Source organism: Argiope bruennichi, chromosome 9, assembly GCF_947563725.1.
Source record: "Argiope bruennichi chromosome 9, qqArgBrue1.1, whole genome shotgun sequence".
NCBI lineage: Eukaryota > Metazoa > Arthropoda > Arachnida > Araneae > Araneidae > Argiope > Argiope bruennichi.
Genome location: NC_079159.1, coordinates 27,310,814 through 27,334,883, shown reverse-complemented (window position 1 = coordinate 27,334,883; position 24,070 = coordinate 27,310,814). Strand labels below are relative to the sequence as shown.

Below are 24,070 nucleotides of genomic sequence, written 5' to 3'. Positions count from 1 at the left end.
TGTATGCTTTTGTAATTAAATTGTATTTATGTTAGTTTAAGTACATCGTTTTTTAAGTAATTATTTTTACCTGTTTTCGACCGATTATTTTAAACGATTCTGTTTATTTTCTTAGTGTTTGATGCATTTAAAATTAAACATTGTTAATAAATCGATCTGCTCATGATGAATCTGAAAAAATTTTGTTGAAAAATTCTTGAGATATTACATAAATTAAGAAAGATAATCTTTAGTGCCCATAAGGTTTAAATGTTCAGTGACTCTGTTTTCAGTAATCATATTATAAAAAATGCTTTGTTTCAGTAAAAAATGTTCTTATATTAATTGCAATTTAACCACTTGCAGTTTTTCCACTTTAATTTAAAGCATAAATTCTACGGGAGCTAACAGAAAATTAGAGAGATACATATTACGTTATGACTGAAGGCCTTTATAATATTATGAATGAGTTATATGGCTATCAAAATTTGAAGTTCTAAAATATTTTGATGAAGAAGCTATTAAAGTAGGAATTACATAAAATTTTTAACTATTAAAATTTTAGCGAGGATTAAGATTGACGAACCGGCTGGTCGCCAAAGGCAGCTAGTAACAAATAAAACAAAGAATGACCTTTTCCACCGATTGGTTCCAAATTTTAATATAATTCTACGAATAATGTTATTCAGCCTTTGAAAATTTTGACTTACCCTTTCACGCGGCATATGAATAAATAAGTGAATAAAAGGCCACAGCGTTTTCAAATTTGATCCGTAATTTAATGAATGTCTACATAATTGGTAATAACATTAGGAGCCAAATTTTTCGTTTTAGCTTTTTACCTTTTTTGAATTATTGCGTTCACATGAACTCACTAAGATAGCCAAATAAACTTCTCTTCAGTTGATTTCACCCAAAGTTTAATGAAAATCTAAAAATTTGATAGAAATTACAAATTTGAACTTGTCATCAGATTCTAAAAATATGTACCAAATTTTATTCATATAGCTATTTACATTTTTCAGTTACTGTATAAACTGGCACTCGAATACCCAAACTTTCTGTTAATAAATTTTGAAATGAATTCAAATTATTATTATTATTTCAAATTTTCAATTAGTTTTAATTCAAAATTTGAAATAAATCTTCCAATTTGTTGTGAAGATCAAATTTCGTTCTTTTAGAACAAAATATTTTTTTGTGTAATCGTGTTCACAGACAAAATGATAGACAGGCCTAATTCCAAAATTGCATTTTTTTTTTTTTTTTTTTTTTTTTTTTTTGTGAACTTTTAGAGTTTGAACCGAGGAGATTTGTTATAACTTGAGTTCGAATTTTTCGAAGATCAAAATATAGGATTGCTCCAAAAATTTTTCCTGATAACAAAAAAATTGTTAGATCAAAATATAGGATTGTCCCAAAGTTTTTTCCTGATAACAAAAAAATTGTTAGATCAAAATATAGGATTGTCCCAAAGTTTTTCCTGATAACAAAAAAATTGTTAGATCAAAATATAGGATTGTCCCAAAGTTTTTTCCTGATAACAAAAAAATTGTTAGATCAAAATATAGGATTGTCCCAAAGTTTTTCCTGATAACAAAAAAATTGTTAGATCAAAATATAAGATTGTCCCAAAGTTTTTTCCTGATAACAAAAAAATTGTTAGATCAAAATATAGGATTGTCCCAAAGATTTTTCCTGATAACAAAAAAAATGTTATTAAAAAACTATTATAATATAGTGAAGAATTTCACAAAATTTTTGATAAAAACACTTATGTCAGTAAATTTCAATGTAATCGACCTAAGTAGCTCGAAAAATATCAAGAGATATTCGAGTTCTCGTCATGTATTATCCAACATTTTGACTATCATATTAGACACAACACCTGTGGTCCTCATCACTAACATCAGCTGGCGTTGCAAAACACTTTATCCTTTATGTAATCCCAAAATTGATAATGAATAATAACGGTGGATTTGAATTCATAGTACGAAATAGCATAATGAATGTTTTCCTTCGTTGATGCTATTTTGATAATAATTATCATTATTTCTACTTTTGTTCTGCTATCTGTTGGACTAAAAAGTTAAGGACATGACGACGCCTTTGTAAAATTTTGCAGCATTATATTCAAATGGTTCTTTTGCAATAGCTTTTTTTTAATCATGAAAAAAAAAGTTTTATTAGCCGAATACTTTCCCTTGTAATGCTTCATATGCGAGAAAATAACCAGCGGGAGTGAGGGCCATGGTGGTCTGGTGGTAAGGCCTCGGCTTCTGGGCCTTCGGGTTGCAAGTTCGAGACCCGATTACACCGAAGAACCGTCGTGTAAGGGGGTCTGTTGCACGTTAAATCCGTCAGGGCCAAACGTCCTCCCGCTGGTTTGGTGTGGAGAGGGGGTTCCAGCTCAGGTGTCGTCCTCGTCATCTGACCATGGTTCAAACTTACAAGGTCCGTCCCAAAATAACCCTAGTGTGGCTTTACTACGGGACGTTAATATAACTAAACTAAATCTTCGGTAGTGGCCTTTCTAAAGCTTTCTCGCATATTCTTTACTAAAGGTGTTAGCCCAGAGAACACCTAACATGGCCTTGACGTACAATAGTTACTAAATATTGACTAATTATCACGTTTTCGTGAATTTAGCATTTTTATTCAGAATATCGTGTTATACTTGGCGAGGTACTTAGAGATTAATTCTGGCGTACAGTTAATAATATATGAAAAATAAATTTGTGTTTTAGACAGGTTTTTTTTTTTTTCCCAACAGATTGAAATAAAAATTTAACTCAGAACTACAATTATAGTCAGAAAATCACACGCAGAATTTTATATTTAAATCATTGCGACTTTGAGTTACCGCGTTTACATGTTTCTGAGAGTACAGACGGACAGACGCTCAATTCCTTGTTGAATCTGGCTCAAAATTTGAGCGATGTCTAGACTATAGATGCTAATTTTGAATACCGAGTCTTATCTATCTAGCTCTCTTCGTTTTGTAATTATCGTGATAACTTATAATCGAACAGACGGATGGACAGACAGACTTCCTCTCAACAGGTTTTCTCAAAATTTGATAGAAATCGACTCATTCAGTATGCTAATTTAGTTTGTATACCAAATTTCACCAGTCTACCTCAAACCGTTTTTGATTAATCTTTGTCACAGATAGCAGACGGACAGACATTTTCCAAAAATATGTGTGTGTTTTTAACTCAGATAAGTCAGCCATATGCAGATTCGTCAAAATCTTGTGTTAGAATTTTTTGACAATTACTGTGCTTCCTCTATACAATCTACGGAAAAGAAAAAATGGTAATGAAAATTAAAAATGTAAGAATTGATTCGTATAAATGGTCTTATTTTAACCTGGGACCCTTTATCCTACATGCTTTAACAAAATCAACATTTAACTATTTTTGTATTTCTTAATAAATATTTCAATTTTCTTCCACTTTCATTTCATAATTAATAGACACCATATCTGCAATTGGCTTAGGGCCGCGGTGGCCTGGTGGTAAGGTCTCGGCTTCGGGACCAGGGGGTTTCAGGTTCGAGACCCGATTCCACCGAAGAACCGTCGTGTAAGCGGGTCTGGTGCACGTTAAACGTCCTCCCGCTGGTGCCAGCTCAGGTGTCGTCCTCGTCATCTGAACGCGGTTCAAAATGACGAGGTCCGCCCCAAAATAGACCTAGTGTTGCTTTAAAACGGGACGTTAATATAACTAAACTAAACTAAACTATAATTGGTTTATTATTTGGCGACGGCTGAAGTTTATTTATAAAAAGAACAGTTCTTATTAACTTTCAATATATTTCAGTTTTTTTACGCTTTTGAACATTATTCGTTTTCCCTTATTCTGAAATTCACAGCAAATATGAAATGCATTTTCGTATGACTACTTAATGGAGTGTTTACCAAAGAGTGCGCGTGGGTGGGCGTCCTGGGGCGTCTCTATAGGGGGGTGCCGCAAGTTATTATACATTGTGACTAGAAAAGTTGTTTACAAAATTCTTTTTCTAGGGTAGACATTATTTCTGATGGATGAGCGATGATACGTATCCTGAAAAAGTAAAATTAATAAAATTGGAAATATCCAGTTTGTTTTTCCTTGATCAACCAGCGGGAGTGGTCTCCCAAAAACTTTCTCGTATGCTCTTTAATAAAAATGTTGTTGCGTGTTGTGACTTATGGCACTTTACAAGCCCTCTGACAGTTATCTGTCAGCGATTTAAGCCGAGTGAGCGTCTCTTATTTTTTCAGTAGCACTAACTAGGGTCAAGAGTACGACTTAGCTATTTCATGCGTCACATTCGCTTGCACAACCTCTTTTTACAGAGTGGCACATTACACACCTCACAGTTAGAACACAGAAGAACAACAACCATGCTCGAACCGGGACGCCCAGATCACGGGGAAGACGAGCTACCCCTATGCCAGGACACCGGCTTAATAAAGATGTTATGCCACTGAATGTCTTGCAAAGCATTGACGTACTGTTGTTACAAAATATTAATCTTTGGCGAAAATTTAGTAATTTTATTGAATTTGTCGTTTAACCCTTGGCGAATATTTTGGCGATTAATCTCTTGGATGTGGTCAAAGGATCCAAAAAATCAAATATAGGTTTCAGACGCATTTTTTCCTACCGACTGTAAACATATTTTCACATAAACCTGCATTTAAAGTCACAAAATCACGTACCAAATTTGATATATTTCAGTCGCTGCGTTTTTTGACTTATTACGTCTGCAAATACAGACCGACAGACAGTTAACCACTTGTTGGATTTCTCTCAAAATTTGGTAGATTTCTATACTAAAAGATGTTAAATATGCATGCTGCATTTTATCCATCTAATCTCTTCGTCTTGTAATTATCGTTTTAATGTATATTCGAAAACCTCGACAGACAAACTTCTTCGGAATGGAATTTACTCAAACTTTAATAGGAATCTACAAATTTAGTTTGAAGCCTGTATACCAAATTTCATCCGGCTACCTCAAAGCGTTTTTGAGTTATCTTTGTCACAGACGGACGGACAGACATTTTCCAAAAATGGGTTTTTCGAACTCAGGGTGGTCTAAAACCTGGAGATTCGTCAAAATCTCGAGTTTCTATACTTTCTCTGTACTGCGGATACGAAAAAGTAAAAAGTATGTCTCTGTATGAATAAGCATGCTTCGTTAAAGCGTATTTGTAAAATCAGAAACTTTCGATTTTTGTTTCTTAATATTGCTGGTGTTTCGTAAAATTCCTTTAATTGTATGAGCCGCAATTGATGAAAGATTTAAGGAATTCTAACGATGAAGCTGCTTATCTTCGTAAGTTTTTTTAAGAAATTCCAATTCATGTTTTAGTATATTTTTAAATTAAAGTAAAATACCAAACTTGAATCTGTTTGAAGTAAACGAGTATCTTTAGTTACTTCCAAGTGACTTGCTATCAAGCACTCCAATGCATTATCACCTCGGAATTCTTAAAAAAAGTTATCTGTTGCCAACCATTTTTTTCTGGGTGTATACAAAGTATATAAATGTAAAATATTATAAAGATCAAGAATTCAGAACTCGAGATTTTAAGGAATCTGAATTTTCCAAACCGAATCAATGACAAAAATCAATTTTTAGAACTAGGTCCATTTCAGCATTTAGTCTGTGAACCCGATAATTCAAAAACATTTTCAGCTAGACGGTTGAAATTTGGTATATGGTCTCTACTCCAGATTTGTAGAATTGTATGAAATCAAGCCAGACAGACAGATTTCACACATTTAGATGAGGTATGTCTAAGTATATAAAAAAGTTATAAAAGTATATAAAAGTTAACATATGAAGTATATAAAAGCTAACATATGAAGTATATAAAAGTTAACATATGAAGTATATAAAAGTTAACATATGAGGTATATAAAAGTTAACATATGAAGTATATAAAAGTTAACATATGAGGTATATAAAAGTTAACATATGAAGTATATAAAAGTTAACATATGAAGTATATAAAAGTTAACATATGAGGTATATAAAAGTTAACATATGAGGTATATAAAAGTTAACATATGAAGTATATAAAAGTTAACATATGAAGGTAAAATTTAGTATACAGATTTAACATCTAAAGTGTAGATACCTGCCAAATTCGGAACTAAATCTTTAAAGGCATTGACCGTCTATCTGTCTATACTTTCACAAAGGTCACTCAAACAGCAATGAACTAAATATATGAAATTGTGATACTATAGCTGCAGCCTCGTGTCAAATTTTGACTTTAATTGACTGACATTATTTCATATGTGCATGCGTAAAATCTCTGCTTCCTTTCTTCGTATTTCTCCTATTATATAAAAATAGTTAAATGTCATCTTCAAGATCACTTTTATTAATGCAATGAGTTTTGAAAAAAAAATGTTTACTTTTCTTTTCACAAATATAATTAAATATAAGTTAATTTATGATATTTACTAAAACTGAGAAAATTTTATTCACAGAAGAACTGATTAATTCTGTAACGAGGACCATGTTCGGGCCTTAGAAATCTTAAAAATTAGTTTTACTATAATTGGCTTATTCAAGTAATCTAATAACAAAGAATAAATAACTTTACTTGAGGATTTAAAGAATGCCTGAGGCGCACACATGATTTTTCGTTGGTTTTTTTCATTTATCATGATTTAAAAGGGTTTATTTTATCGTTAATAAAAATGCCGAGTTTATCAGAAATCGAAAGGGTATCATTCCATTTCGACGACTTTTTTTCTGATTTTTTAAATTAATTTATTAGCATATTAAAAAGTATTTCACGTATATGAAAAAGAATTATGACTTCAATTTCTGCTTTTAATTTTTTCGTATGTTTTTTAACATAATTGTGTTTATAAGTTGTATTCTATCTCTAAATTAGGACATGCATAATTAAAAATCGTGCTAAGTTTTCTACAGGGCGGATTGTTAAACCTGTTCGGCTACCACTTTAGCAGGTAGTTATTTCTCGTAAATATCTAATAAGAAAGGAACCTTGAAATTTTTAATTATATTTTCATTAAATTTTTTATTGAGAGAATAATGAAAAAAATAATTAAATATTTAATTAAATTTTGACAAAGAGAATATAAAAATATTTATTAGAAATGTATGAATCTTAGCTAAAAACATGCAACTGAATATCAGTATATCACAGATTTCTAGATAAAATTTTTTATTTTTTATTTTTGTCAATTTGTTTTATGTTATAAAGAACTTAAAAAGTATGATTTTTTTTTAATTTGACATAGCAAAGAAAGAGCAAATTTACTTCTTTTCCAAATATCCGAAAAATGAAATGTGAAATTTTTGTTGCTACCTTGTTTGTCTTTTTCATTTTAAAAATGGAAATCTTTCAAAAGTCTGTGCTACACATTAAAAAATTAAAATATGACATAATTAATGTTTATTTAAAATTAACTTAAATAATATTAATTTTCAACTAACGTGACATTTTACAAAACAAAAATAATCAAAAATATCAGTATACTCTACATTAAAAGAAAAGCACCCAAGAGTAATGAATTTGATTGTGCTTAGAATAAAATACTGATCACTTCTAATTCTAATATCATGTTACTAAACAAGCGAACGTTACATAAATTAATATAATAATGTTAATTTACAATTGATTCAAATAACCTAATTTTTCAATTAGTATGGCATTTTATGAAATAAAAAATAATCAAAAATCAAAAAATAATCAAATCATCAGTATGCACTATATGTAAAAGAAATTCATTCTATAGTAAGAAATTTGATTACTTGATTTCTAATATCAGGTTACAAATCAAGCGAGCGTAACATAAAGTGTGTGTTACAAATAACAAAAACACATAAAAAGTGTGCTACAAAAGTGTAGTACAAATAACTTTAATTTACAGTTAATTTAAATAACATTAATTTTCAATTATATATGACATATAACAAAAAAAGAATTAAAAAACTGCAATACATACTAAACGTATGTATTGATGTTTTAACCCTTATCGTGGCAAGATTACTTTTTTGAAGAAAAGCAAAAAAAATAAAAAATGTATATAGGCAGCTTCTTTACGCTATAAAAAACATCGTGTAATAAAAATCGTTTAATAAAACTAAGTTAGAAATTATTTTATAGTGGTAGTATATTTTTATAAAGTTGTATGTATGGTATACTATACAAAATGAACATAAGGGTTAAAGAAACGTACCCTAGAATAGGGAATTTGAATATACCTAGGGTAAGTACTAGTCACTTGATTTCTAACAGCTGGTTAGTAATCAAGTAACAGCAACAAGAAATAAATACGCGAAATTGGTAAAATGCGTTGCATGGCAATAGTAGACTGTACTAATCAATACCCGCAATTAAGCTATATTTCAAAATTATTACAATTATAAAAGTTAATATTGTATTGATTTTCAATTTTGGATAGACATAAAATCCATATTAATAACACTGCCTCTTCTACCATGCGCAGTCTTCCCTTACACTCCATTTTTATAGCTTACATATCAAGTTTATAGGATATAAAAGAGAATATAAACCAAATTTATAGCTTTTTTCCGAGGTCGAGGGGTTTAGCATTCAGAATTTTCCTCTTGGGAAATTCCATTCATGTTCAGTTCGGTTACTTGTTCTTCAACATCAAATGAAGTATTTAGAAAATTGAGTGAAACTTGCAGCATGATGGGCTAAAAAAAAATGGAAAAGTAATTAATAAAATGAGAGTGGAATAAATTTTTATTGAAGCTTAATCGCTAATATTTAAATGATCCCGATAGAAATTTCATTAATTTTTATGACTCTCGCAATAATGTGTTCTTACATGTTTCGAAATTTTTCAGTTAAAACTATAATTCTGTGCGATTTAAGTAAACTTATTAAAAAGAATATAATATCAACAAATGTACAAGAATGTCAATTACTTTACATTTATTTCAAATTTGTTTTAATGTATAGTATTTTGAACAATATAACCATACTGCTTAACCTGGAGTATTAATTCTGAAAGTATATTAGTACACTTTTCATATTATACTATGTAGACGAATCGCCTATATATTATACTATATAATTATCGTATATAGACGAATATGGAAGTATACTATTCATAATCGTCTGATAAGTTTACGGGCTGATTCAAAATTCATGATACTATTTTTAAGGTTCGATACAGGACATTGTAACAATAATTTATTTAATAGGAATGTATGAGCACCAATGATACGGTGAGGTTCAAATATAGTGTTACGAATCTGTAATGCTGCTTCCCAGCATAGTTGGTTCCACCATCGGAAAGAATGTTTTACAGTCATCTGTATTGGACGGAGTCCGTGTGTCGCGTCGGAGGTCCCGGAGCTTGGCGACCAACTTGGCGACGAATTTGGCGACTTTGGCGCCAAAATAGATTATACCCGAAACATCGAGAATTTTCCCGATCCATCCAGTAGGAACCGAGATACGCCTCGAACGTTCCTGATTGGTTGAGAGGCTTCTAGCCCCGTCCCCTGAGACCTATAAAAGGAGGCGGCCGCGGCTGCCAGGGTCGTCGTAGTCGGAACCGACGGTAAAGAACTGGCCTTCCAGAGATAAGCGGAGCAGCGACAGAGTGAAGCTAGTGCTGAACTAAGCTGTGTGCTACTGTCTGCAGTAGAGTCTGTTGTATGCTGCTGTTTTGTATGCTGTTGTATGCTGCAAGTCTCGGTTTCTGTGCTGTATATAGTTGTCGTCTTTGTACTGTCCTGTGTGTCTTCGTGTAAATAAACGTCGTTGTTTTATTTTCTACTGCCGCCTGGTGATTGAGCGTTCTTCACACCATATAACCCCCACTATCCAAACGAACCCCGGAAATTTAGTAACAATAGAAAAGAAGAAATGAAAGAAAGGAGAAATGGACTTATTGGTTGGTTGTTTCAGTTACCGGCAGATAATTGGTGGCTAGAGCACGATGGATTGGGCGTAATAGGTTAATCCTATGGCCACCCCTGTCGCTCATTTTATCAAGCCTGAAATATTTTTATGAGGATATCTGAAGAGTCTTGTTTGTGCGATTCAGATGAGGACCTCGTTACTCAAATATCCATAACTGCTGCATATGTATGTTTGAAATACTTGGCATCTATGAATATGTTCACAAATCGATCCAACAAGGTTATCAAACATATATCATTGCTGGTTAGCGAATTTTGAACAGTTATTGTAAATATTGCATTTGTCAACGATGCTGTCAATAAACTCTTTGTCTTTCCTTTCGTCTCCTATATCTTATGTTAGCACTTCAACATGTTATTTGAGACTATACATTCCTATACAATAAATTATTGTTGTAGTGCGTCCTGTACCAATCCTTAAATTGTGTATTAAAATGTATGTTATATAATATAAAATAAAAATTCAGCTGCCGCATTAAGTGGTAGATATCTCATGATTATCTTCTGTGTGAAAAACAAATGGGAATTAGCTTTCACAAAAAGTTTCCCAGTGAAGCCATGTTCAGCTAATATATTCGGACTAAATCAGACAAACCAAAGGTAATATCCAGTTAACCAAGGTCTTTTTTGACCTGCAAAAGTTGTCTCGTTTCCCTTTTATTTTATATTCTGAAGTCATGGAATTGAGTAAATTTATTAGGCTATGGAATCAGCTATAAATCAATCGCCACTAAAAATATTCATTATCTCCAGATCAATAAAAAAGAGAACAATTAAGTTTAACAGCTGAAAATTTAAATGTTTAATTAATACAAGTGAAAAGTTCAAATATTTAAATTATGTCTTAAAAATGTTACGAATTTGTAATACAGCTTCTTTACACCATTAATCTCATCATTGGAAAGAGATGAATGAATTCTGTATGAATTCCATGTCAGTGACCTCCGACCATGGCGGCAATTTAGCGACAAATTGAGTGGTAAAAATTAAGGTTCTGGAAAATACAAGAAATATGGTTCTATGACTGCGATCTGTAGATACTTCTGAAGAATTCCATTGACTTCATACCACTTCAGAAGACCATGTCAGCTGAGGCATTTATATAAGGGGTAATTTTCTCTTTTAAGTGTGGATTGCCAAAAGAGTTATCCAATTGTTTTAGTACTATTAGCCGTTAGTACCATTTCCGTCAGCAATTCATGTGTGTTGTGAGTTTCTACAACTTTCGCTTTTTGTGTATACCTCAGTAGTGTTTTTGATACCTGTATATCTAGTTTACTGATGAGATATAGCGTCCTTTTTCATTATAGAGCATGGTGGACTTCTTTCGCCTTAGAACCGCATGACAATTTTTGTAATAATGAATAGTTTGAAATTAATGGAAATAAACTTCTTGAAGTTTTAATTCTCTTTCAAAATACAATTATATATTGTACTTTTTTTATCGTTACAGATCAGTGTTTAAACAACGTCGTCTGAATGGCTCATCTCTTTTGGCTCCCGTTTTCGACATCTACAACCTGGTACCACATCCCGGTCGTCCCCTTCATCACGTGACCGATTTTGACGAACCTGTCCCACGACGCTGGAAGAGAATCGGAAATGTGACTGGCAGTCGAGTTTCGCTGAATGCTGTATTTTGGTTGAATAAGAAACACGTGGGCCCACCCCAAAAAGGTCAAGAAAGATTTCGAATCGTCACCGCCTTTGCACCTCCCTTTGTGATGCGCGCTACCAGAGTAGAAAATGAATCCTGCCTTCTCGGATTGCCTTGTCTTCAAGTGCGTATATTTAAAGCTTATCAAAAGTTATAACATTGCCTGCTAGTTAGAGTGATCTCCCTGAAAATTTCCAGCATACTTCTTAATGAAAGTGTTTCTAAAAATGGTTCTTCCCTGAAAATTTCCAGCATACTTCTTAAAGAAAGTGTTTCTTAAAGTAGCCTCCTGAAAATTTCCACCATACTTCTTAATGAAAGTGTTTCTAAAAATGGTTCTTCCCTGAAAATTTCCAGCATACTTCTAAATGAAAGAATTTCTAAAAGTTGGCTCCCTGAAAAATTCCGGTATACTTCTAAATGAAAGTGTTTCTTAAAATGATCTCTCTGAAAATTTCCAGCATACTTCTTAATGAAAATGTTTCTTAACCCTTTAAAGGGCCATTTTTTTCTAGTCATATTATGTTAAAATATTTTTAGGCTTGAAATTAGAATAAGAAAAGGGATTCACTTAACTTATTAGATAAATTTAATTTGATTCATTAATTAATTTGGTTAATTAATAATTAAGTAACAAATCAAGACACATCATTTTGTGTAAGATAAAGAACTGAAACATCAAAGTTTCTGTCTTTCTAAAAAAATTTGTCAGAACTTATGCCAACCGACATCATTTCATACAAAGATTGATAAATTTGGTGGGAAGCATACTTCCCACGGCCCTAGAAAGGGATAAAATGATCTCTCCGAAAATTTCCAGCATACTTCTTAATGAAAGTTTCTCAAAGTGGTTCGAGGGCCGCGGTGGCCTGGTGGTAAGGTCTCGGCTTCGGAACCGGAGGGTTTCAGGTTCGAGACCCGATTCCACCGAAGAACCGTCGTGTAAGGGGGTCAGTTGCACGTTAAATCCGTCATGACCAAACGTCCTCCCGCTGGTGTGGTGTGGTGTGGAGAGGGGGGTGCCAGCTCAGGTGTCGTCCTCGTCATCTGACCGCGGTTCAAAATTACGAAGTCCGTCCCAAAATAGCCCTAGTGTTGCTTCAAACGGGACGTTAACATAACCAAAACCAAACCAAACTCAAAGTGGTTCCACGAAAATTTCTATCATACTTCTTAATAAAAGTGTTTTCTTCTCTCCTCCTCCAGCATAACAATTATGGATTCTTTGCAATGCCGCAAGTTCTCAAAATTTTATTCTTAGAGTTCCACACATGAATGTTTTGTGCTTCGTAGAATGTGATGGAAACCAAACGGGGATTGGGATGTCTTTTTTTTCAATCACGCAACTTTAGTTAAAGATCATATTACAAATTACACTTATTTAAGGTTTTGTGTTTGATAGTTATGACATTTACATGCATGCGAATGTGCAGACAGACAGACATGACGTCTTAGAAGGATATCCTTCAAAATTTTATATGAATCAATAGAAGCTGAAATATATACCAAAGTTTATTTATGTAACGCGATGTTATGGTGCTTATATGTACTTGAATAAATAGACAGACAAAATTCCTGTAGAAGAATTTCGTTGAAAAATTGATAAAAATCTACAAATTTCATTTTAAGTGCAAATACCGAATTTCATGAGTACAATGCAAAGTGTTTTAGAATTATCATATTAATGGATTGATAGGCAAAATGTAATTCCAAAAATGTGTATTTAGGACTCGGAAAGTCTGAAAATAAAAATCTGTTGAGGTTTTTTTTTTTTTTTTTTTTTTTACGATTAAAATATTTTCTCTTTATTTACTCGATATACGAAAAGAACGCATATATTTTCTGATCTATTAAATGAAAATTTCGTGACATAAAAAAAAACTTAAGCATTGCATTTTAATTAAAACATTTATGTCACAATCCTAAACGTCTGTTTTCGAAATTATATAATTGTAGTTTCTCATAAACAGAGAGGACTTTGTTAAAATCTTACATTCATCTTAACTGATCGGTTGATTAGTAAGCAACTTTAGTTATAAATAACGTCCCGTTTTAAAGCAACACTAGGGCAATTTTGGGACGGACCTAATACTTTTGAACCGTGGTCAGATGACAAGGATGGTATTTCCTCTCCAATCTTCCCCTTTAATCCGGAAGAAGGACATCTGGTCTCAATGGATTTAACGTCCACCAGACACGCTTAATCGGTGTTTCTTTGGTGAAATCTGGTCTCTAACGTTGAACCTTCCTATCCTGAAGTTGAGACCTTACCAATAGGCCATCATGGCCTTCTCATAATTTGAAAAGCATTCCTTTGAAATGAAACATTGAGAACCAGATTGGTTCAACACATAATTTCATAATTTCTATATAACTAAGCTAGGTACTATATCAAAAAAAAATGTTTTATTTGAAAAAAGGGTTTTTCATTTCTATATACGAGATAGCAATGAACATGTGTTGAGTTATTTACCCCTGTATCTGATTTTTAATTGCATTGTCTCTATATTTTTTATTCTTTATAATAGTATGCGTCTTTGCTATTCAAATCAGTATTTGGAGTATTTAATCCATATGATGTATTTATCTTAACATCCGATATCTAGTAGAAAACAGTTTTGAAAATAAACCATGGCAACAGGAGACACCTCTTTACGGGCGTATACAGGACGTATTAGAGATTACATGTTTCTCTGAAAATTATTAAGGAGGTAAAACATTTTGGTGAATAAACTACAGGAAAAGATTATTTAAACCTTTTTTAAGTGCATGGATGAGGATAAGGAAGGACAGAAATTGTTGAAGAAGAGAATATCAAACCGCTCTTCGTTTAAATGTCTCCTCTCTTGCCGCCTTAACAGCATTCTTTGCTGATACTAATTTAATTAGTCCATTAGATTATAGTCCATCCATGTGATATAGTCAAAATTCGATGTGAAAATCCATGTGATATAGTGAAAATCCATTAAGGTAGTAGTAAATTAAGGACGTAGGCACGGTTTGAGTTAGAATTTAAGACAGAGGTCTCCAAACTGTGGGGCGTAAGTCAATTTTTGGCGAGTTTGAACAAGATCTTAAACGCATATGTATCTTTCCAGAATTTGGAAAAAGGTGACGCTGTATTTGAAAATTTTAATCAAGTCACATATTACAAATATTTTTGTAAGTTTATATTTAATAATAAATCATTGCGAAATTTTCTTTTTACTTTCACGTAAACGTAATATGGAGAAAATATAATAATCGTCAAAACATTCCAACTCAAGTTTTTGATGAAACTACATTTTACATCTCCCTGCGATCGGCAAAAAAAAAATTTGGAAAATGTCCGTCTGCTTGTGACAAAGATAACTCAAAAATTCTTTGAGCTAGACGGTTGAAATTTGGTATACGATCTTTACACCAAATCTGAAGATTGCTATCAAACTTTGAGCAAAATCCGTTCGGAGGAAATCCGTCTGTCCGGCTGATCAAATGTAATTTAACCGAAGGGAGCTCAATTAACATTTATAATGTAATAAATTAAATATTTATAATGTAGATACTTGTAATATTTTGGATCAAATCAAACAACGAGTTGATTGTCTATCGATCTGTAATTTCAAAAACATTTAAAATCGATAACTCAAAAACTCAATGACTTAAATATATCAAATTTTTTATGGGATTTTGTGATAACAAATGCAATTTTCTGTCAAATTTTTGTTTCAATCGGTTTAGAAAAACGTGTCTAAAATATAAATCCGATTTTCGGATACTATTAACTCATGCTAAGGATTAATCACCAAATAACGCGCCAAGGATAACACGACAGATTCAGTAAATATGCCAAATACACGCCAAATGTTAATATTTCGTAATAACTATTGTACGCCAAAGCCTTGTAAAGCGTTCTCTGGCATAACAAATTTATTTGAGTGTATGCGAGAATTTTTTGGACCGTAATACTTCTTGCGGAAAGAATGTGTGTTGTTTGTCTCCAGAAAGATCCAATGCTCCGAGGACGAAATGGGTCATTGTAGATGCGGTTTCTAAAAAGTGGGTCGCTTTAGATTTAATTTCAAAAAAGTAGGCCTCAAAGTTTAATGTCTAGTGTCAGTTATTTCAGTATTAGTATGGTTTGGAGATATTTCGTCAGTAAAATTAAATATTTTGAGCCCTCTATTCTTCGCTTACCCTTCATTTCAAAAAGAACTATCTCAAATGTTATGCAATATATCTACAAATCTGTTTTATATCAAATATAAATTCATGTCATCGAATGATTTTTCGGAGGTGCCTAAACTGTGTTTATATCTGAGATAAATCTGCATCCGTGTCAAAAGGCTTGTTCTAAACTGAGAGGAAGTGTCATGTTTTGTTTCTTGAATTATTCCGTTGTTATCGGGGTGAAGTATCGCCTGTCTCTAGGGGGCCGATGACAGGCAATACTTCTTTTCTCCCCAGAAAGTGGAAGAATGGCAGATTCATACATGAACACGAAACACATCCAAGGGGAATTGATGTTAAATTGTTAGGTGCAAAATGTTTTCTGCTCCAGTGAAAGGACTAAGATAAATGTCTACTCGGTATCAAAATTTGCTTATACTGTGATTCTTTCAAAATATGGAATGAATAAAAATAAGCCCAGTTAAAAAATGCTAGCAATAAGGATTACAGAAAATTATATATTATAGAAATTTGTTACAGTTATTCTTTGATAATCTTAATGCCAATAATGAACAAATGCAATTGACCAATAAGGCATCAACCAGTTATGAAGAGGCAAATTATATCCCGCTTCTATTTGCACGGAAATGTAATTTGCGTGCATAAATAAAGGATATGTTTCTGCCTTTCTTGACTGTGAAGGTTTTGGTATATAAATTAAATGGTTGTTGTGTGTATTTTTGTGGCTTATGACACTTTTATAAGCCCGCTGACAGTTCTTTTCCAGCGATTTAAGCTAAGTGAGCCAAAATAGAGTCTGTTAGAAATCGCAAATTGAAAGAATATTCAAATCATACGAAAGAAACCTCTCAGAACTATAAATAAAGTCTCGTGTTACATAAAAAATATTATCTATTCATATTTCAATATTGAAATCTGTTGTTGTTGTGAATTATGGTACGTTATAAGCCCGCTGGCAGTTTTTTGCCAGCGATTTAAGCCAAGTGAGGGTCTCTTGTTTTATCAGTAGCGCCAACTAGGGCCAAGAGTACGACTTAGCTACTTCATGCGTCACATTCGCTTGCACAACCCCTTTTTACAGGGGGGGGGGGGTACGTTCACACACTTCACAAATAGAACACAGAACAACCATGCCCTAACTGGGACTCGAACCCAGGGCACCCAGATCACGGGGAAGACGAGCTACCCTTATGCCAGGACATTTCTTGATCATGAATGTTTTGGCATAAAAGTCAAATGGTCATACATAAAGCGCTTGCTCTAAACTAAATGGGGGTTTTCCAATATCTATTCGTCTAATACATATGATAAATATTATTAATCCAGTTATTGTGGATAATTATTGGTGATTATTTCAAAATCACCATTTACATCAATCTATCATTTTATATTCACCGTAACATATTTTTATATATATATATATTCTACTGCTAAATACTTTCCATTGTTATACCCAAAATTAATTTCAATGATGTGTATTACAATAAATCTTAGTCTACAGGTAAACAAAATATAGATTTCAATCATACCTAGATTCTTGTCATACCTAATATCGCTAGGATATATCTTTCGTTATGTTTTTTTTCCACTTATTGAAATATTTTTAAGATACATTTATCGTGTCCCTAATTTTCAAAAAAAACTAACTAAAATAAAACAAGAAACTTGTTTAAGAAAGACCAAACAAATTTATTCGTCAAGTAGAGCGCAACTACTTTTTACAATTGTTGTTCAATACAAATAAATCCAATACAGGGTATTCACGTCTAAATTCGGGTTTAAAGAAAAATATTTGATCCAATTCAGAGAGTTCAAGATTGGGTTTCACTATTTCTATCCAGACAAAGTTTAAGCTGTACAAAACTTAAAATATACTCTAGTCATTTGCTAAATGAAACTTTTAGTACAAAAATTCGCCAAAAGACAATAATTGTCATTAAAAATAAGCTTTTTAATAGACTAATGCATTTTAACTCTTAATATGCCCATCCCATATATATCCTATATAATTGCTTAATATGACCTTTTTAGTAAGATTAAGGAGTATTTGATACAAAAACCATGTTTTTTTCTCGTTGAAATGTACGAGTCTACGACTTAGTGCTATCTTTCAGAATTTGAAAAGATGCAGTTCTGATAAGGTAAAAACCATTCTTTGCCAGGATCTTCCCATATGTAGATTTTATATGATTAATATAATCCAATGGTTCGCCTTTGAAACTATATTTGTGCAATTCGGTATTTACGTAGGCAAGTATTTCTGATATATCATGTGGTGAATTCTCGGTCCAATTAAATTTGATCCAATGTTTGATTGTTAGAACGGGGTAAGTGATGGCAGAAAAAAACTTCATTACTCTTGTCCCAATTTGTTAATTGAAAAGAATGGATTACAAAAAAAATGATTATTTACTTGATTAGTGGTTTCAAAATGACGCCATGTAGCCGTTCCTCTACACCAGTGCTTCCCAAAGCGTGGTACGCGTACTCCCAGGGGTACAATAAGAGTTTCATGGGGGTACAACTGAGGCAAAAGTCAACCCCCGGAAAATCACATGGCTCTGACCAAAATGAATGAAGGCCCAATCATCTGTGGTCCACTGTCCCTCCCTATAAAACTATTTCCCTGATTTAAACAAAAATATTGAATGGATAAGAGATCCGTTTAACATTAACACAACCTCCATGGCAGAAGATTTGACGCATGCAGAAGAAGAGCCATTGTTGGAATTGGCTTCAGACGGATTTTTGAAAATTAAACATAGGGAGAGTACCTAAACATCATTCTGGTTACAAATACAACATGTGTATCCCGGTGTTAACAGAAAAAGTTCTGAAATACATCTTGTCTTTTCCAACTTCATATTTATGTGAAGTTGCTTTTTCAGAATTTGTAGAGATTAAGTCGAAAAAAAGGAACAGACTGTTGGACGTGAAACCGCATCTGAGATTAAAATGAACAAACAGGGAACCAAATTATGACGATCTGTCATCTCAGCACAAACAATTTCATCCTTCTCATTGATCCAAATAAATGTTATTTACAATATCACTTTTATTTATATTTTATTATGAATAATTTTATTTCTCTTTTCTTATTATTTTGTATATGTCACAAAAAAAGAAAAAAATAAATATATTTTTGATTATTATTAAAATACGTCCATTTTATTTTTATTTTTTTTGACGAGGGGTACTCAGCTTTACGAAAATTATAAAAGGGGTAGAAATATGCCAAAAGTTTGGGAAACACTGCCCTACACAAACGAAGACTTGCTAAAAATGTTTCAAACTTTCTTAGACACAAGTGTAAAAGACTGACAACTTCCGAAACACCTACCAACACAAATGTTTGATGCTTTACTTTAGTAGCTGCTCTCACCAAATTCCCATCCAACTATTATGCTTCCAGCGTTTGAAAGTGTTCATAGTATTGGGTAGCGCCCGCTTGTGGCAAGTGAAGAAGCATCTTGAGAAAACCAACAGCTTATCACCTGTTAATCAATGAAATGCCATCTTATCATTGTGGTACTGAACAAGCAATATGAATAGTCATCCGACAGCCCATAAAAACTTCACAACGCACGCTATTGGCTGGTTGATTTAACCACTTGCGTTGGAAAAACGTGCCACTTATGCCCAGATGCTTTTGTCACAGAATTGTTAACAACGAGGTACACGCGTCAACAGGCAGTTGCCAGAGAAGTAAAATGGATGTTCGAAATCCGTCGATTGTTTGCCGGAACGCAGTTTACAAAAAAAAAGTCTTAGGACGAAAATTAATTCATTTAGAATATAGTATAAATCTTCTTTCTATTTCTATAAGGTGTTGGATACTTTGTGAGGCCTATATCGTATTAGAGTGAACTAATACGATATAGTTTACTGTTTTGGCATACTCAACTGTAAATTTCTTGCCACCGCAAGTGGTTAAATACTAAAAGCAGCCCTTCCTCCCACTGAATTTAGAAGTTTCTGAACTACGATTCGACTAGACCCAGTTTGAAGAGGGGGAAACTGGTCTTCCCCCCCCCACTTCGTTTATTCGTTCACCTTTGTACTCACAAGGTACTTCTCTTTTTTTTTTTTTTTTTTTTTTTTTTTGCTTTCTTTCATCAGTTTTTTTTGTGAGTTCCGGTTGCGCTTTTTGTTGCTCTTACGCAAAGATATTTGTTTTATAGAAAATTCGTATTCTTTTATTGAAGATTTCTTTTCGAAAAAAAAAAAGATACGTAAGTAGTTTTAGTTTAATATTATTCAGATGAAAATTTTTAAAAAGATGGATCAATTGTTATTAATTATTACATGTAAATTCAATAAACTTTTTTAATACACTTACATAACTTTCATTGAATGAAAAATATAATATAAAAAATAAATGTCGCTGTATGCTGGATTTGAATATTGTTCGAAAGTCTTCAAGCAGGAAGTTCAGTATTAGTAAAGATTTCACAGACGTTTATTTTACGCATTGTTTGTTATATAGATGTTGTGCAAAAAAATAATGCTTTTCTTTTTTAAAGAAGGGAAGATGATGATGGTGAGCTGTTGAAAGTATGAATGATCTATGTCATTTTCCTGAAAAAAATAGCACTAAAAACCTTTAAAAAATATAATAGATAATGAGGCTTTGCAATAACAAATTTCATATCTAGTTTTGAAACTTAAAAATTATATGTAAAGTAAAACTTTAAAAAATGGAATCTTTGATAAACATTTTTATAGCACTATTAATTTCTAAGATAAGAACTCATCACTGGTGGTGGTTTTAAAACTTGGCTATAAAACTTTTAGAACACTTAATAAGCACAATATTAACCACACATGTATTACAAATATATGTAATATTGATAAATTTACCTAGAGTAGAAAAAAGCGGAACAGAAAAATAATATGAAGAAGTAGCGGTAGCACAATTCAATATTTTTCGGCATAAAAGAACTTGTAATGCTATTTGTAAATGAATAATCTGTAGTAAAAAAGTTTCACTTCTGTAATTTTTCTCTTCTTTAGTTATAAATGCGATACTCCATACCCAATCACGTGATTATTACAAACAAGAAAATGATGTAACGAGCAGAGAGGAGATGATATGATGAATTGCGAACTCACTTTAAAACGTACTTTTTACATCGCATCAACGATCAGCTGGAGAAACAATAAATTCTAGACCGCACTGGAAATTTATATGATCGATATGAATGTGAAAAAATATATACAAAATGTATGAACTCAATTTGCCAATAGGGAAACTATGAGCTTCTGAAAAAACAAATAAATTTTTACTTTAACTAGGCGTTTTTGCATGACCCGCACGATCAGCTGGAAGGACAAAAATACTAAAAGGATGCTTCATCCAATATGAAACCTATTCTGTCATTCATCCACAGATACAATGATTACGCAAACGTATTTTTGAAAATTTTTGAAGGTAAAGAAATTATTACACAAATTATTTGACAACGACAGTGAAAATAAATTACTTTATGAAATTCTACTTATAGTTTCAAGCCAATAAGTAAGTGTAAAATAAGAGTCATTTATAACTAAACAGATGTAATAATTTAATAAAAGATAACATTTAATGCAAACCCAAACAAACATTTACAAGCACACATAAAACCAGGGGTAGGCATACGTTTTCAGGATACGGGATATTTCTAATTTTTGCAAGGTGTTGCGGTCCACCCAGCTGTGGGGAGCTGGAAAAAAAGGGTTCTACGATATTTATTACAACTTATTAATAAATAAGGAATTTGTACTTACCTACATAACTACAAAAATAATAATAATATCAAGGTACAAATATAATAATAATAGCCACAAATATGATGATGATAATGTCGTGTCCGCGTTCCCACGGAAAGGGGGTGCAGTAGCTTCTGAGGGTAAAGACCCCTGAGCACTCAAGGGCAGAAGTCTGACATATAAAGATGAAACGCACACATTCGCTTGCACAACCCCTTTTTACAGGGGGGCACATTCACACACCTCACAGAAAGAACACAGATGAAGAACAACCATGCCCGAACCGGGATTCGAACGCGGGACGCCCAGATCACGGGGAAGATGCGCTACCCCTATGCAAGGATGTCGGCTGCCACAAGTATAATAATATCAAATGACGCGTTTAATATCAAACAATTCAAAATACACCAAAAATAAATAATTTTCATATAAAGTTGGCTCTCTTAGTTACAGTTAGTACAAGACTTAGTCTGCATACTGTCCGCCCCTTTTGAACATTTGGGTGTGTAATTACTAACTGCTAATCTTCCTCTGGATTCTATGTGGTCGTCTGTGAGGCGGGAACGATATGTTGTCTTAATTATACTCACCAGTTGAAAATGCAATCCCATGTAGATATGTAGAGACAAAGAATAATGTTAAATGATATGGAACTTTTTCTTAAATTAACATACTTTACTTATAATATATAATTTATATTTGCAGTTATTTTTTCATATCAACAATGCCAAATGAGTAACACATGAATGTAATAACAATTGGTTTCTTTTAGTATACGCGTCTTAGGTCTTAGTAAAAGCGGTCACCTTAAAATGTCTTGGTGGTCTACCAGCCGATCGTGATAGACTTAATGCCCAACCCTGCATAAAACCCTCAGTAATAGTAGTAATATAGACTAATTTTTTACAATATTTCATCCCACAGGTAAAAACGAACTCCAAGTCTGACTTGTCCCGCCTCTTTTCCGATTACCACGGCTCTCGACTTTTGGAAGGCTTGGAATACAACGTCAGCTGCTGTGCTGGTATCTCCATCGATCTATTGAAGACCTTATCGGCGGATCTCAACTTTGCCTTCGATCTTTACCTCGTCGCCGACGGCTACTTCGGTACCAAGAGAGGGAGCCGATGGAACGGTAAAGAACTTTTTCCTGTCTTTCCCTGTGTATTTAAATTCGAAAACTTATTTGATATTTACTACAGCCTTCCGGCTGTGTGTAAGTACATTTGTATTGACAGACGATGGAAATTATTATTTGAGATGGTGGTTCCATAAAAGTTCTTCTTTTTGCTTAGGAGTAAAAGAATGGCAAACAATTATTGCTTCTTTTATTCTTTTAAATTACTTGAACCGTTAAACTTAGCTCATACTGAAATCGTAATTTTATCATGCACTTGATGCTATAATAGTTCTTGTTTACTTACTTTTAATGAGTTCATTTAGATATATTTAGGACTATAATGAGAAAAAAATAACTATTTCCTTATTTGGTTCATTTCGTGTGTCCGGAAGACAAATTCGTCTGTAGAACAGAAGGGCCTCGCCTCTCTTATAAGGAGACATTCGATGGTGGGTGTCGAACTTTCATTGACAAAAGCGGCCCACGGGCTTCTATTTTGCTTCGTGGGTTAGAAATCCGTTACCACGAAAGAGATGTCGTGTATGTGAATCCCATGCATGTTAGAGCTCTCAAAAACCCACTGCTGGTGTGGTGTGGTGTGGAAATTTGGGGAAGGAGCACTAACTCAGATACCATCTTCGTCATCTGCCCATAACACAAATTTGCGAATTCCGTCGAAAGTAGTCCTCGAGTTGCTTCAGTTCAGAATTTAATAGATTTTAAACCTTATTATAACTTATTAACCCTTTATTTACCGAATTATGTTGCCATCAATTTTTCAACTTCATTTTTGCACCAGCAGTTACGTTTTCTTGCAGAATAATCCCAGGGAACACAAGAAAATATTTTAATGAATAGAAATAAATTAATTTAATTATTAATTAAATATTTTTAATTCCTACTTTTAGCTTATATTAACTTCTTGCTATTTGGGTTACATTCTCCGTGTTCTTTAGAATACCATCAGCAAAAATTGTCATATTACAAAGATATAAGCCAGATTTAAGTGGTACTTTTGAATACCATCAGTAAATAAAGGGTTAACTTGCTACAATTTAAAATTTTGAGATCCGCATCTGAAATTTTCGATCAAATCACTTATTGCATAATTTCAAAACGGAATGTTAATATCATTGAACAAAACTCGCAAACAAACTTAAGTCTTATCCTGTAATGGAGCTTCTTGCAAACCTGGTCGTAATTACTTGATAATGAATTATGTAAACTCATTCATATTTAAGTTTTTGATGCATAACAGTTTTAAAACAAATCCATAAAAATATTTACTTTCTAAGTATTATCCAGGATTAGAACTCCTGATTTAGAAAATGCATTAGTCGGAACTTTAAAAAAAAAAAAGTTTAATTTATCTGCATCTTATTCCAATTCCTTGTATAACCAAATATGATACTTTTCCAAGCAAATCATTGAAATTTCGATATTTTTATTATTTA

At 32.7% G+C, this 24,070-nt stretch overlaps 1 protein-coding gene across 1 annotated transcript in view; it reads left to right on the top strand.

Annotated features, from left to right (window-relative positions):
• Positions 1–24,070, top strand: part of LOC129984682 (glutamate receptor ionotropic, NMDA 3A-like) — a 332,243-nt gene that overhangs the window by 255,719 nt on the left and 52,454 nt on the right. Inside the window, exons 4-5 of the mRNA XM_056094615.1 lie at positions 11,375–11,702; positions 22,421–22,631. Coding sequence (XP_055950590.1) covers positions 11,375–11,702; positions 22,421–22,631 — 539 coding nt within the window. The remainder of the gene's footprint in view (positions 1–11,374; positions 11,703–22,420; positions 22,632–24,070) is intronic.